This window comes from Solea senegalensis, linkage group LG21 (assembly GCF_019176455.1).
Source record: "Solea senegalensis isolate Sse05_10M linkage group LG21, IFAPA_SoseM_1, whole genome shotgun sequence".
NCBI classification, from domain to species: domain Eukaryota; kingdom Metazoa; phylum Chordata; class Actinopteri; order Pleuronectiformes; family Soleidae; genus Solea; species Solea senegalensis.
Window position 1 is genome coordinate 16,100,759 of NC_058040.1, and position 16,677 is coordinate 16,117,435.

General features: G+C 40.1%; 1 protein-coding gene across 1 annotated transcript in view; it reads left to right on the plus strand.

Annotated features, from left to right (window-relative positions):
- Window positions 1–2,967: 2,967 nt before the first annotated feature.
- Window positions 2,968–16,677, plus strand: part of onecut2 (one cut homeobox 2) — a 31,152-nt gene continuing 17,442 nt past the window's right edge. Inside the window, exon 1 of the mRNA XM_044012389.1 lies at window positions 2,968–4,442. Coding sequence (XP_043868324.1) covers window positions 3,191–4,442 — 1,252 coding nt within the window. The 5' untranslated portion in view covers window positions 2,968–3,190. The remainder of the gene's footprint in view (window positions 4,443–16,677) is intronic.

Genomic DNA, 16,677 nt, shown 5'->3' on the forward strand with positions numbered 1-16,677 from the left:
CTGTGTGGTATAAATTTAATTTTTAGTTATATATTCACTGACTTCAAAGTTCAAATGATGTTCGGGATTATTATTTTATTTAACCTTTACTAAAAAATCAGATTAAATCCAGATTAGATCTAAATATACAAGTTGGATGTAAAAAATGTGTACCACAAGTGCAGTTTTTACTAAATATTTAAATAAATTTAAAAAAGAGATCTTCTTGTCTCTTTTATTTACTGAATATGTTCATCATTTTGTGTTATTGGTTTAGTGACATTTTGAGGTTTTTTTTTTTATTTTTCGCACAATTTAATGACATAAAGATGAAGATGACAAAAAAATTGTGTACAATTTATATATCTTTTTATTCTTTTTATTCTTGGATACAGTTTTCTTCATATTTAATCTACTTCACTTTACCTTTATTTCTTCATCTTTATTTAAATGTCGATTTAAATTTGCATCTTGTTTTAAGCACAATAGGGGGCGTGTCACAATGTTCCTTGTACAATCTGGTGTGACAAATAAAGAAATCTTGAATCTTGAATCTTTAAAAACTAGACACAAATCTTGTAATATCTCAAATACAACATATAGAAAAATGTACCTCTTTATTTTTTATATTTTTACTAACAATCGCTTTTTATTGTATGAAGGAGGAAGAGTCTTTGTCATCAATCAGGCTTGATGTTGTTGTCGTGGATGTTTGTGTGTGTGTGTGTGTGCAATTATTGGTAATTAAATAGAAAATAAGTGACTTGTTGTTTGTGCTGTTGTCTGTGAGTCTTGTTATTATTTTTTACGATGATGGATCAGAGAGTGAAAGGGAGACAGAGCGTGCGCGGCAGACAGAGTTATTTGGCAGCCATTTGTCCTTGGAAGTGTAATGAATTGTAAAGTGAACAGGCTACAGCCCATAATGCTCTTTTCAGTGCGGCTCCCACGCTCATCACTCCACCCAGAGACTGTCGATAGCGTCGCAGCGTCCCGCACCAACACATCATTCACTCTGCTGCAGTCGCCACTCCAGACTGTGTGAGCTGTGTGTGTGTGTGTGAGCTGCACATGAGCTGGAAACAAACATCTGACGAAGTCTGAGAGTCCAAATTCAACGACTGTGGCGACTTTCTCACAGCACTGTACTCATAAATGTTACTGTTATCACTGTGTGTGTGTGTGTGTGTGTGTGACAAAAAAAGACTGTCATCACATTGTTGTAACATGACATCACATGTCACAAGTTGTATGGTATGTTATGTTATGATTGTGTGTGACTGGTCATGATAATTTTAACATATCATGATTCTGTGTCAGGTTATGTTATAGTATGTCATGTTATAGTATATCATGTTATAGTATGTTATAGTATGTCATGTCATGTTAGAGTATGTCATGTTATAGTATGTTATAGTATGTCATGTTATAGTATGTTATAGTATGTCATGTTATAGTATGTTATAATATGTCATGCTGTAGTATGTTACAGTATGTCGTGTTAGAGTATGTTACAGTATGTCATGTTATAGTATGTTATAGTATGTCATGTTATAGTATGTTAGAGTATGTCATGCTAGAGTATGTCATGTTACAGTATGTTATAGTATGTCATGTTACAGTATATCATGTTATAGTATGTCATGTTATAGTATGTTATAGTATGTCATGTTATAGTATGTATGTCAGTTATGGTATGTTATAGTATGTTACAGTATGTCATGTGTATGAGTATGTCATGTTATAGTATGTTATGTATGTCATGTTATAGTATGTTACAGTATATCATGTTATTGTATGTTACAGTACGGCATGTTACAGTATGTCATGTCATCGTACATTACAGTATGCCATGTTATAGTATGTTACAGTATGTCATGTTATTGTATGTTACAGTACGGCATGTTACAGTATGTCATGTTATCGTATGTTACAGTATGCCATGTTATAGTATGTTACAGTATATCATGTTATTGTATGTTACAGTACGGCATGTTACAGTATGTCATGTTACAGTATGTCATGCTATCATATATTTACCATGTATGTCATGGTATGTTACAGTATGCCATGTTATAGTATGTTACAGTATGTCATGTTGTGTATGTTACAGTATGGCATGTTTAGTATTATGCATGTTATAGTATGTTACAGTATGTCATGTCATCGTACATTACAGTATGCCATGTTATAGTATGTTACAGTATGTCATGTTATTGTATGTTACAGTACGGCATGTTACAGTATGTCATGTTATCGTATGTTACAGTATATCATGTTATTGTATGTTACAATATATCATGTTATAGTATGTTACAGTATATCATGTTATTGTATGTTACAGTATGCCATATTATAGTATGTTACAGTATATCATGTTATTGTATGTTACAGTATATCATGTTATAGTATGTTACAGTATGCCATGTTATAGTATGTTACAGTATGTTGTGTCCAGGTTGTGTGTCACATAACAGTGTGATAACATGTACATAACATGACATGTGTGTCATGTTATGTCATGTCATGTTACTGGTGTTGTATTAGTTATTCATGTCATTCTTCTTGATTGTAGTTCGATTATGGTTACAAATCTGGTATTTTCTATTGATTCTGTCTGAACAGAAATGATTGAAAAGTCACTCACACCAGCAGCTTCACTGTTTTCACCTCTGCGTTCATCAAACACAGGGATTGGCAGCTCGGTGCTTTCGCCCCGCCCTCCACATCCCTGTCACGTCTCGGATTGGCCGCTGCTGTTATCAGTCATGAGGATGGCGCCTCCTCCTGCCCCAGCAGCAGCAGCAGATGCAGCAGGGTGGGTTGAGCGGTGAGTGTGGGGACCGTGGACAGCTCCACACTGAGGAGCAGAGCAGCGCAGGAGGAGGAGAGGGCTGGATATGGGGGAGCCACCGCACAGGCCCGCAACATCCACATAAAAACTGTTTTGTTTTGGGGTTTTTTTGTTTTTATGTTTTTTCTTTCGTTTTCTTTTTTAAAATTTTAATGTGCGCGCACCGGTGGGAGAGACACAAAGACACGGAGCTGGAGAGACCGCGGGGGGGACGACGAGGAGGAGGAGGAGGACACATCCGAGGGAGTGAAAGGGAAGAGCGGGGACGCGGACACTGACCCATCCCGGAGCATCGGCGAGAAGAAAGGAGGAGACGGAGAGACGATTCCTGACCTGATGGACTGAGAGGACAGATGAATGAAGACTGCCTACACTAACGCCTATCGATGCCTGGCCAAGGACCTGGACGCTTACGCCATGAACACGGACATGACAATGGACGGCATTGGCAGCCTGCATGGCGGGGTGGCGGTCAGCTCCGTGGCCCCTGACGCGGAGCTGATGAGCGGCCACAGCCCGCACCATGTCCGAGGGAGCTCACTGGGGGGAGGTGGAGGGGGAGGAGGAGGAGGGGGACCCGGGGCGGCGGCAGCGGCGGGGGCGGCAGCCACCCTGCGGATACACCAGGACCTGGCCGCCGCCGCCGCCGCCTCCTCCCGCTCCGCCATGGTGTCCGGTATGGCCACGATCCTGGAGGGCAGCGGGGAGTACCGGCCCGAGCTGTCGCTGCCGCTGCACCACGCCATGAGTGTCCCGTGCGACACCTCCTCTCCCGGGATGGGGATGAGCGGCACCTACACCACCCTGACGCCGCTGCAGCCGCTGCCGCCCATCTCCACTGTGTCCGACAAGTTCCACCACCACCATCACCACCACCACCACCACCAGCGGCTCTCCGGGAACGTGAGCGGGAGCTTCACGCTGATGCGGGACGAGCGGGGGCTGCCGGGCATGAACAACCTCTACAGCCCCTACCACAAGGACCACATGTCCGGGATGGGTCAGAGTCTGTCCCCGGTGCTGGGCAACGGCCTGGGCTCCATACACAACACCCAGCAGGGGCTCCACAACTACGGCACGGCGACGCACGGGGGCCACGACAAGATGCTCAACTTCGACGCGCACCACACTGCCTCCATGCTGGCCAGAGGAGACCACCACCAGCACCGGGGCCTCGGTGGCCCCGCGGCGGGCATGATGCCGCACCTGAACGGCATGCACCACCCGGGACACCCGGGCGCCTCCACGACGGGTCACCACCCGCACTCCCATCTCCAGTCTCCATCGCACGGGCCGGTGTTGACCTCCAGCCGGGAAAGACCACCCTCCTCCTCGTCGGGGCCGCAGGGGGCCAACGGTGCGGGGCAGCTGGAGGAGATCAACACCAAGGAGGTGGCGCAGCGGATCACGGCGGAGCTGAAGAGGTACAGCATCCCGCAGGCCATCTTCGCCCAGCGGGTGCTGTGCCGCTCGCAGGGGACGCTGTCCGACCTGCTGAGGAACCCCAAACCCTGGAGTAAACTAAAGTCCGGCCGCGAGACCTTCAGGAGGATGTGGAAGTGGCTGCAGGAGCCCGAGTTCCAGAGGATGTCGGCGCTCAGACTGGCAGGTAAAAAAGAAAAAAAAAGAAACGATCGGAGTAAACTTCCACCTGCTGTAAACACACACACACACACACACACACACACATTATAATTATTAATTATCAAGAAAATCATTTTATTACATTTATTTTTGCTCAAACTCGACTGAAAACATCTTTATTATTAGCTTAAATTCAATTTAAAGTTTTCGCTTTCTTTGCGTGTTTTTTCCTGCTCGTGACAGTTTCCACGCAGAATCCTCACAGTGGTTATGATGATGATGATGATGATGATGATGACCATCACTGATCAATAACAACAAGAGATCGATATGAAATGACAAGGTCATGGGATTTCCCTCCAACACTCACTCACTCCTCTCTCCCTCTGTTTATTTACATTTGCTAATTCAATCTCGTATTTTAATACATTTTAACAGATTTAAGTAAATACAGACACATGTTATGCTTTCGTGGCTCAGGTTTAAATTCTCATATCAATGTTTTATTTAAAAAATAATGGGAAAAAAAGGAAAGAAAAGAGTTTGAATTTGTGCATTTAATGCACAAATACTGTTGTTTTATTGTGATTTATCAGTGGATTACAAGTGTTTCTTTGAGCAGGCTGCTGATTTATTTATTCTGGTTGAGTGAATGTGAGTGAGTGAGTGAGTGAGTGAGTGAGCGAGGGGCTGCACAGTGGGTCTGGTGCCCCCTCTAGTGAGGGACCTGGTTTGTGATCCTTCTTTTGTCTGCAGACACAGAATCAGTGAAAAGAGTCTAAAAAACATAACAAAATAAATGCAGTTTTCTGGGATTATTGTGAAATATTTAACACATCCAGTGAATTTACACTCATATAAAATCATATGGGTTATATTTTTAAACCTGCAGATTAATAATCTATATTATTTGTCTCTAAGGAAATTGAAAATTGTGGTATATATTTTTGTTTAGATGTCATAAAAACAGGCATTTGTGTATATACAATGAATAAATATCAGTATATGTAAATAAAAGATACAAATAATCCCATAATAACATAAATAAAGGAATATGAAATGGTGAGAAATGAACAGAGAAACTTTAGTTTTGACTGATTTGGACAAAAAACGTTAAAACAGTCGATAAATCAATAATTATCTGGCAAACAGCTGTTCAGTCGATAAAATTAAATTATTTACAAAAAACTACTTACTGTATTATTATTATTATTGTTATTGTTATTATTATTATTATTATTATTAATAATAAATTACTTACAAAAACAATCAAATTTAAAATCAAATTAATATCATTTGAATATAACGTGAAATTTTGATGTTGAAAAGTAAATGTTTCTCTGTTTAAACACTTTATTTATGCACTTTTATATACGTTTATTATTTTGTTATTAAAGAAAATTCAATTGTAATATATATGTGGTTAATAAATGAGCAAGAAAAGCAGGACATCATTTAGTACAAACTTCATTTAAATCATCCTTTTTCAAACGTCACATTCTGTTCCAACTTATTTAATAACGTTATTTAATAATTACTCCATAATTTGACAGATTTGACTTTGAGTGATATTTCATGATAATAATTATTTCCTTCATGTTTCTGGGATTTTTGAAACTTAAGATTCTGTTGAGAGGAAACAGTTAATGTAGTTTAAGCGGAGAAAGTTTTAAAAAGGACAATTTTAAATTATTTATTAATTTTATATAAAAAACAAACAAACAGATAGTTAACAGAACATTCACAGGAAATGACGTAAGTCAATTGCTTATTTCAGTTTCAGTGGTTTAAACATCACTTTGTCACGGTTTTACGATATATTCATAAATATTCTTTATATTATAGACACTTATATTTTAAAGTTGTGTGTCATTAAACTGTCAGCAGTAAACCAATAGACATGTATAAAAGTGTCAAAATAAAATAATATGAGCGTAGATTTTATATGTAAATTTTATTTAACATGTGAACGTGTCAGTCCAAAAATATCCATAAAACTGAGTGTGATTGTGTAAAATAGTGAAAAATCTCTTTTTTTATATAAAAACATTAATGATCTCCAGTTAATGAAGAAACAATAAGTAGAAACGTGTATAAAGAAGAAAATGGAGTCAGTTCCTTTTTACTGGATCTCTTATAAAACAGATAAAAGTTATTTATGTGTAATTTAGTTTCTGTGTTTGTTTTTCTAAAATTCAGTGAACAAAACATTCACAAAATATATAAACAGACTCGTTTTTAACATGAAATGTATTTATTATTTCACATAAAACCTGTTTTTATTCAGATTTTCTTTTAAATATGGACCACGTTCATTCTCTTTGTTCACGTTGTTTTTGAAGAGGAAGGATTTAAATGTAATTTGGTTTTTAGAGGCTGAAAATTCTGTGGTTTAAGTGGATTTTGTTTATTTGTTTATTTAGTTCAGTGAATGATGTGTGGTCGTCTGCAGCCGATCGTCAGGAAACACAGTCACGTGTTTAAAAGTGTTGATATTTGAAATGTGATGAGTGGATTATCTCTGCGGGATGTTAAAGGTTTGTCCTTTGATCGTCAGAGGTTAATGATACAGAGGAGGAGGCAGGGGAGGGGAGGGGGCGGAGCTGCTGGAGTGTTCGTGTGATCTGTGCGCCCCCTACTGTGCGTGTGTGAATGTCATCGTGAACGGAATCTGTGAATCTGCTGCTCGTGTTTGACGAGATGTTGACGAACGTTTCAAACCTCACGTCCTCAACGGTTGTTTTTGTCGCACAATAAGTTTTTTCGCAATAACCTTTACTAAATTCTCACTTATATGCAAAGTAGTAAATAATTAAGTCGGTGTCATCATTCAGTCAAGTAACTGTTCGAGTCGCTGAGTCACTGTTTGCGAAATTTATAGTCAAAAAGTTTTACTTTTGTTCACATATCGACCAAAATACCATATTGTCACGCGCCGCGTAAATTATGTTTTACTCGCAATAAGCTGCTTTTCAGTTGTGAATGGAGAAAATTGTGAATATTTTTGCAAAGTAAATGACAAGTTTTTGTAAAACTATTACATTTTGTAGCATTTCTTTTTAAACAAAAGCAATTTTTTTATAACGTAACTGACGTGTTTTTGTAAAATGACAACATTTTCTAACATTGTTTGTTACGTAAGTGTCTGTAAGATTTTCTTTTATATATTTTTTTACAAAATATGACATTACAAAACAAATGTAGTCTGTAGACGGGAGGAAACATAATTAATGCTTCTTTTTTTTTTAAACAAGTAATGCATTAAGGATAATCGTAACAGCTAATATAAACACACCAGTGTTGCGTTAATGACTGGTTCTGTGGTTGATCCAGTGACTCGGTCTCTGTCGTCAGTCAAAGATCCAGATCCAGCACAGACATTTATCACGTCAGGACACATTTACATCAATAAATCTAATAAATGCAGAGAGAATTATGCTCAGCGTAGATGTGATTATACTTTAATGCACAGAAGATGATGTCGCCTGATTTAATCGTTGTTGCCTGCGAGTCATCCGTTCATAATGTACACGTAAAAATAAAATGTTCCTTTTTTTTTCAGTTCAGTTCTGTACACAATATTTATTTGAATGAGTCAAATAACGTGAAATGTGTTTAAAAACGTGAAGAAATTGAGGCAATAACTCAATAATGAGCTTTAATTTGAATTTTCAGTCTGATAAATGCACGGAACGACGTAAACAAACACCAAAATGACCTGAAAGACAAACTGTTATATTATTTTTTGTGCCTTTTGTTCTGTGACGGCTCAGTGCAGACGTAAGCAGGAAGTGCAGACTGAACAGAGACAGATAAAAGCAGCGCTGGAACACGATCGCACTGAGGAGGACGAAGCCACAGCGTCTGTGTCACTTTAGCCCCAAATCAGCACAGATTCACCTGCTCAGGATATTTGTGATTAAATATCATAGACAATATCGTCGAGCAGATGCAGAGATGAGGTTATTGTCGAGTCTTGAGAAAACACTAGGATTGTGGGTAATTGTTCCCTCTCTCTTCTCATTTTAGTTCTTCATTTTTGTTTTTAAAGATGAGTGTCGAAGTAGAGCGAGCCTCCGCTCCTCAATCAGCAACGCCACAGGCAAACCAATAGAGCTGAGGTCAAAGGTCAGAGCTGCAACACTCAGACAATAGATGGAGCAAATATTCCCTCGACCTCGAGATGAGCCGAGAGAGAGCAGATTATTTCTGCTCTTTGTCTCAATGTCTCTGCATTTACTGTCTGTAAGAGTGAAAATAGCAATTAGAATAAGTATAAGAATTTAGTTTCGTAAACAAAATAAGACGCAGGGATAGAAAAATAAGACAAAATGTTAAATATAACACAAATATAACTACGAGTACATATTAAATAGAACGTGTCAAAAAACTGCAGAAGTGAATTCAACTCTAATAAAATATGATTTTGCTGTCAAACCCACAGGGTTTATACCTGAGTGTAATTATAGAGAATTACAGCACATGGATTATATAGTATTGATGCGGTGAATCCCATAATCGTGTTCCTTATTCGTTTCATTAACTCGTTTTCACATTTCTCTTCTTTCTGGAGCAAAAAAGAAAATCACTTTTATTGATTTATTCAACAAAAGGTTCCACACTACAAACTACACTTTTCATAAAACTTGTCAAATTATTACTAATTTAACTTGTGTAGACAAAAGTGTCTGGACTCACCCGTTCATGTCGTCTTCACGATCTTAACGAGAAAACAGTGCTCATGTACTTTAACTCATTAATTATGTCAAGATTTTATTTAAAACAAAAATCACACTTATTTATTATATTGTGCCCAACACGTTGAGCAGTAATCGTCACGTAGCTACGTAGCAGCTCTGTGAAAAATGTATTATTCAAACAAAAGCAAAGTGACATTAATTCATTTGTTCATAATTTTAAACTGAGATAGAAATTGTGCATTTTGAATAAATGTGAATAAAAAAACACAGAAACAATGCTGCTGCCTTTTAATCCAAACTTTCACACTAACAACCGCTAGGCTAAAACGCTGCCGCTGCGACAACCGTAAACGTTTTGATCCACAAGTGGTTTGAATGAGCTGAGGAAAAGTGGGAGGAGTTAGTGACCAGAAAAAAAGGGAACGTAAGAACCAAGAATTGTGGTGTAAACTGTAAAGAAACGCTTGAGTGAACGCTAACAGTCGTCTGGTTCTTTGGCTAAAATGTTGTGGCTGCAATAACCGTGAATGTTTTGATCCGCCAGTGGTTGAAATCAGCTGACAAAAGTGGGAGGAGTTAGTGACCAAAAAGGACAACACTAGTAAGAAGAGTCATCGTGTAAAGAACAAACAAAGACAACAATTGTGTAAATGCTGACTCAGCATTCACAATAACAATCAACTAGCCAGTTAGCATTTGTCCCATTTTCTTATTCCAGCATGACTAATCGAGCACAGATCCAGTAGTAGAGGCGGGGACTTCAGTCCCGTCCAAACGCAAACAAACAACAATGTTTCACCACGTTACTGTCACATTAGCGGCGCTAAAGCAAACAACAACATCAGAGGAATTGAGTCTGCGCCTCGAGGAACGAGCCAGTGATACGATCCATCACACTCTGGTGTGAGCGCTCACGTGTCCTCAAACGTTCGGTCGCCTTCATTTAAGCACGATATTGATGAAATGAGCGTCACCGGGCGTCATCATCGCGATGACAACAAATGCTCTCAACATCTGGACGCAGCTTTTTTTTCCGTGTTTTGAAATCAATCTGTTTCTCTGCCTCGCAATCTCTCTCCCCCTCTCCCTCTCCACCCTGTCTCTCTCTCTTTTGGGGGGGGAGGTATTATGTGATTGTCGAGGGAATTGAACACAAGAGCAGAGGCAGCAGCGGCCCGATGAATTATTGATGGGAATCTCGGCGTGACCCGCCTCGGTCTGCTCGCTTCACTTCTTCTTCACCTCGCAGTCGGGTTAACCAGGCAAAATGGAGGAAGGGGGCAGAGAGAGGGAGAGCGAGGGAGAGAGGGAGAGAGGGAGAGAGGGAGTCCATTGTTTGGTTGGAGGTTGCTGCCTGGCTGCAGGTGAATTATGGATGAAAAAAGAACGACGGTTAAATCAGTGTTAGCATGGAACAGCGCCCACGTAAACAAACATGGTGGATGTAAACGTGCTGCTTTCAGCTAAAAGTTAGCTAGCTAATGTTAGCTAGATAAGAAAAAGCCCGCCTAAAAACATCTAAACTAGTACACTTATGCTATAACATGCTAACAAAGATTTTACCACCAGTGTCTTTACCTCACAGGTTCACTGCTGCCTCGTTTGGTAAGTTTGTGCCATTTCGGTAAATTCCAAACACTGACGTCACAAAACGACATATTTGAACCGATCTACAGCACCTGTTTGTAAGTGACGTGAAATCTCTCGTTTCCTCTCGGGAGTTTGGTGCGGGGGAGTTAGCGGGAGTTTTCCTTTTAGTTTAATGATACGATGAAGCAGTCGACATGTTCTTGAGATGCTGTAGACGTTATCTGGCCTTGATTTGTACATTTCTTGTTGGGGGAATGCACAGATAGATATAAATCTCTACCTCGTGTGTCCATTTGAATGGAGCTGAAGGCTTACTGTACGAGGGTGTTTTGACAGCAACACATGTGTGTTGGTGGGGATCAGTTCTTTGTTTCCTTTAACGTCCACTTAGAGTCAAATACTTCTGAAAATCTGAATGACGAGCCTAAATATTTTCCATTTTACGCATCCTGCTGCGAGCAGACATATAGTACATTATTAATGAGCAGGGCTCTGCTTTATGACACCAATTACCAGCAGTTCCTCTGTGTGTGTGTGTGTGTGTGTGTGTGTCAGACTGTGGGAATACAGTTTGTGTCCGTTTTCAGGGTTTCGGCTCTGACCTGCTGCATATTCACAGGCTGCTATTGATCTGTATTAATGGATTTCAGACTGCTGAGCGGAGACTTTTGATGTTTGTTTGTGTGTCAGCGTGAGAAGATTTGACAGAGAGTGTTATCGGGCTGCTGGACCACAAGTCTTAAAAAGAGAAGAAGCAGCTTCCCTGACCTTTGTCGCTCTCTCTCTCCTTGGTGCTTCCACCGTGGCAGAACTAAACCCCCACTGTTTCATCAGAGTCTCCACAACCTTCACTGTAGCACCCAATAAGAATATCAGAGGCATAGTGTAGTGATTCTTGTGTTAAGTCTGTCTGCAGCCATTACGCTGTCGCGGCGTTGTTGGAGCAGTGGAAGCACTGCCCGGGCAGACCGGGCGGCTTTGGCTTGAGAGGAGAAAATAGTGCTGTCGCCGCTTTATTATGGCGGTCAAATCGAATGTGGCACCTGGACTTTGAACTAATGGAGGTGGAGAACAATCAGCCGAGGCTCTGCATCACGACACACAAACAAACATATGCAGCAGCAGTAGCAGCGTGGACACCGCTCTGAATCACTCTGTTTGTTTCTATCTATCTGTCTATCTATCTGTCTGTCTGTCTATCTATCTGTCTGTCTGTCTGTCTATCTATGTCTGTCTGTCTGTCTGTCTGTCTATCTATCTGTCTGTCTGTCTATCTATCTATGTCTGTCTGTCTATCTATCTGTCTGTCTATCTATCTATCTACCTATCTATCTATCTATCAATCTATCTTTCTATCTACCTATCTATCTTTCTATCTATCTATCTATTCACAATATCTATCTATTTATCTATTCACACTATCTATCTATCTATCTATTCACACTATCTATCTAACTATCTATCTATCTATTCACACTATCTATCTATCTATTCACACTATCTATCTATCTATCTATCTATCTACTATCTATCTATCTATTCTATCTATCTATCTATCTATCTATCTATTGTATCTATCTATCTATCTATCTATTCACAATATCTATCTATTCACACTATCTATCTATCTATCTATCTATTCACACTATCTAACTATCTATCTATCTATTCACACTATCTATCTATCTATCTATTCACAATATCTATCTATTTATCTATTCACACTATCTATCTATCTATCTATTCACACTATCTATCTAACTATCTATCTATCTATTCACACTATCTATCTATCTATTCACACTATCTATCTATTTTTGGGGCAGCCTGTGGCCAAGGGGAAAGGGAACTTGACTTGTAACCGGAGGGTCGCCGGTTCAAATCCCCACCCGGCCAAAAAAAGGGCTGGGGTACCCCTGAGCAAGGTACCCAACCCCCAATGCTCCCCGGGCGCCACTCAGTGTGGCAGCCCACTGCTCCTACTTGTAGGATGGGTCAAAATGCAGAGGAATACTTTCCCTAAGGGGATTAATAAAAAACTAACTCTATCTATCTATCTATCTATTCACACTATCTATTTATCTATTCACACTATCTATCTATCTTCTATCTGTCTGTCTATCTATCTATCTATCTATTCACACTATCTATTTATCTATTCACACTATCTATCTATCTTCTATCTGTCTGTCTATCTATCTATCTATCTATTCACACTATCTATCTATCTTCTATCTTCTTATTTTTTCCTTTGACCGTCTGTCTCATTTCATGTTGGACTGTTTGTGAAATGTTTGTCGGGATAATGTTGAAAACAACACGAGGCGACGTCCAGTTCCAGTCAATACTGTAAACCTGCACAAACGTAGTATGTATCTGGAAGCGATGTGGAAAATAAAATGTGGATCTTACTTGTGTTTTAGCCGGAGTGGGCGAGCACAGGCTGATCAATTATTTACAGTGTATCCCAAACATTATGTAGGATTGATTTACAGATGTTTATATGAGGCACATAGAGCACCCTTAAATAGACCAGGCCCATGGACATCTCTACCCATTTCAGTCCTCTGTCGTTCCTTCCTCACTCCCCCCCAGGTTAATTAGAATTGGTGTCACCGCACGGCTGAAATAAGTCTGTCCAGAGGTGTAATATACGACAACAGGCAGGAGCGACACGTCGCGTCACAGCCAGCATTTAAAAACAGTGTTAGAAAAAATACAGGATTAGAGGAGGACAAACTAATGAATTAAGATCACTTACACTTATTCTTTTATTTAACGAGTTTTCTTGACATTTACTGACACAGTGCTGTTTACGCGCCGTCTCAGTGAAAACAAGAAAAACTGATTTAAGTCACTTAATAAAAGACTCATCACATCAAATCCACGTCCCAATAATTCTACACTAACTTAAGAACATGTTTTCCGCTGTCTCTTGCTGTTAGGCAGTCTTTTCCACCAGGAGGGAGACGTTTGTAAACCACCGACTATCCCACACCAAACCCCATACAGTGAGTTGTTGATCTACTGCTGCCTCCATCACTGACTTTAAATGTGTTATTGTGTGACTTGTGTTGTGCGTTTGAAAGGATTTGTTTGGATTGACTTCAGTGACACAAATTTACCAGATTATGTGAACTCCTGCGTCACTGAGGGCTGAAAACGCTGATTTACTCTATGGAGAAAACACACAAAACCTTCATTTTCCCAGATGGAAAAGACTTTCTGACAGTGAGATACTGTGAAGGACATACTTAAACTAACGAGATTTAATCTATGTAACGTTAAGAGTACTTTTCCTGTTCCTCTCTTATTTTGGTTTTGTGTTTGTGAGTGTCAGTGTGTTGGCGTGTGAATCAGCAGCTGTGTGTGTGTGTGTGTGTGTGTGTGTGCGGAGGGATGATGTGGATCGATGGCTGTAATCCCGAGCAGATTAAAAGAGCATTAATACTGGCAATGATAACGTAAACGGTGCAGACCCTGATCTCCATTGATCTGCAGGAACCTGATCCAGACCTGTTCCTGGAAGAGATGGAGGAGGGGGAGGAGGGGAGGGGGAGAGAGAAAGCTGTCAGGAGGAGAGACGGGGGAGGGGAAGGAGCCGAGGTCCTGAATAATATTAACAAATAATACCAATAATAAAAATAGATGCAGATCAATAGCTTGGTAAGTGAAAGACGTTAGTGCGCTGTTGCCTGGAGACTTGCGATGCACGTCGGCGTCCAATAAAAACGTCGGTTTCTTGTAACAAGATGAAAAGAGTCTTTATAGACGTTATTGATTGTTGTTTATGTGCTGGTATTTATATTTCCTCTGGTGTTGTGGTGTCAGTTGCTGCTGAAGCTGCTGTCTGTCAGCGCGCGGCCTTTTCCACTCCGTCAACGGCTTCTGTTTGTGTTTGGACGTTTCACTCACACAACAGTGTTTTATCGAGTAGTTGAGATTTCTGCGGCGTAGTGACGATTATTCTGGCGTGTTCGTTAAGTTGTTGTTATGAGGAAAAGCGATGATGGGGGTTTTTTTTTGTCTTTTTGTGCCTAAACTTAACCACACTTGCTTATTTATGGTAAAAAAAAAAAAATGTTTGTAAACGTGTAAATAAATAGGGTCATTTTGGTTCACAAACCTAAGCTCACATCATCATATAATCTTGAAAACTGGGTTAATGAAAGGGATAGTTTAAGATTGATTTAACTATTATCCCAATAATACGTCCACTGCTTATTTCACCGTACGACAGCCTTCTCCCTCTGGAAACTGACGTTTGTGTCCCTTACCGCTCCATCGCTGATTTACTCAGTGGACTTTGGTGCGGGAGACGGAGCGGTCTACGTAGGGACAGACATTTCAGTTTGTAGTGAGACACATATTCTTATGATATCATAGCCTTAAGCTAGTGTAGATTTTATCATGTGACTCTAATACAACTGCACATCGGGTGTTATTTTCCCGCTGCACTCCACCTGCCGCAGGTTTGGCGCTAAAAGCTCCGAGAGCGGCCAGATTGATGTGTATCAGACACAGACGGGTTTGAAGGGAATCCTCCTTCTATTTGATTGGAACCCCGTAACTGGATTTATTAAGCCGAATCTGTCCGTGATTGGATTATGTTTCATATTGGATGGATGGGATCCAATTGTAGATATTACAGCGCTTTAATGGAGACAGGTTTAACAGGACAGAGGGGGCAGGGACACCACGTCGCAGGCAGGACTAAAGACAAGGAGAGGAAAGAAAGAAAGAAATGGGACATTTTTTGACCAAAAGTATGAGGACACACCTTCTCTCTTCATGTCTGGTGTCAGCGGTGAGCGCTTTATGTCCGTTTATAGCCGCACAGCTTCCTTTTTTTTTGATCAATCACCAATTACAATAGAAGCTATTGATCAGGGGAGAATTATCTTTCTGCCTGTGTTTGTTCTCTGTTGGTGAGACAGAGCCGGGCGAAAAGAACACGTCGCTGATAAGAGAAAAGGTACAGAGAGGCTGGTTAACTCATCATCTATTAGTGTGTGTGTGTGTGTGTGTTTGATGTCCAAACAAAGGTTCCCTCTGACTTCTCCTCACTGTCAACATTCACCAGGTTAAAGGTCAGTGATGTTGACTCTGTGTCAGAGTTTCAAACTTTCTCTGCGGAGACTTTTAACGACTGATGAAAACATCATGTCACGTTACTTCCTAGCATCGCAGAGAGAATACAGATAAATACAATAAAAACTAGACTCTTAAAGGTCCAGTGTGTGAGAATTAGTGACATCTGATGATGAAACTGCGGTTTGTAACAGAGAAGGACTCCTTTCAAGCATGTCAGGGAACTACGGTGGCCTTCTCATACCAAAAAGGATGCCTTTTTTTCTCATTAACACATGGTCATCTGTGTCCACACTAAGAGTTACTTCATACCTTCTGCATCCGTGTGTCCACAGACGTCCAGACGCAACTTTCTCCATCACAAACCAGTGTCAGCTCCTGGTGAGAAATCACTGCAGATGAAACATAAAAACAATGTCAAATTACGTGCACACAGACTCTTGTCAAATTGAGGCTCGTGGACCAAAACTGGGCCCCCCAAAATTTATATTCAGCCCTGTGGAAGAATTCTAAAATATGTTTGTTTTTCTTCACAAAAAAAATCAGTCACGTAGAATTCAGTGCCTTTTATTCTGAAAAACAAGAGTCAAAGAGAAAACAAGAGCAGTTTTTTAAACATTGAATAGTTAGTAGAAAGAAAATATGAGTATTCAACGTACTAAACGTAGCCAAAGTTACTGGCTGAACACGGGTTTAGTATGACCACGCCTGATAAAGTCACATGACCGTTCAGGTCACCTGGCCTGAAGTAGTTTCTCTCCTCAGCAGTTTGTTTGCTTCGTTTACAGACAGTTCTATGAATGGAAAAACAACGTCAGAACATAAACAAGAAGGATTTTACGTATGAAAGTTTCACTGGAGCTTTTTTTACTGGAGCTT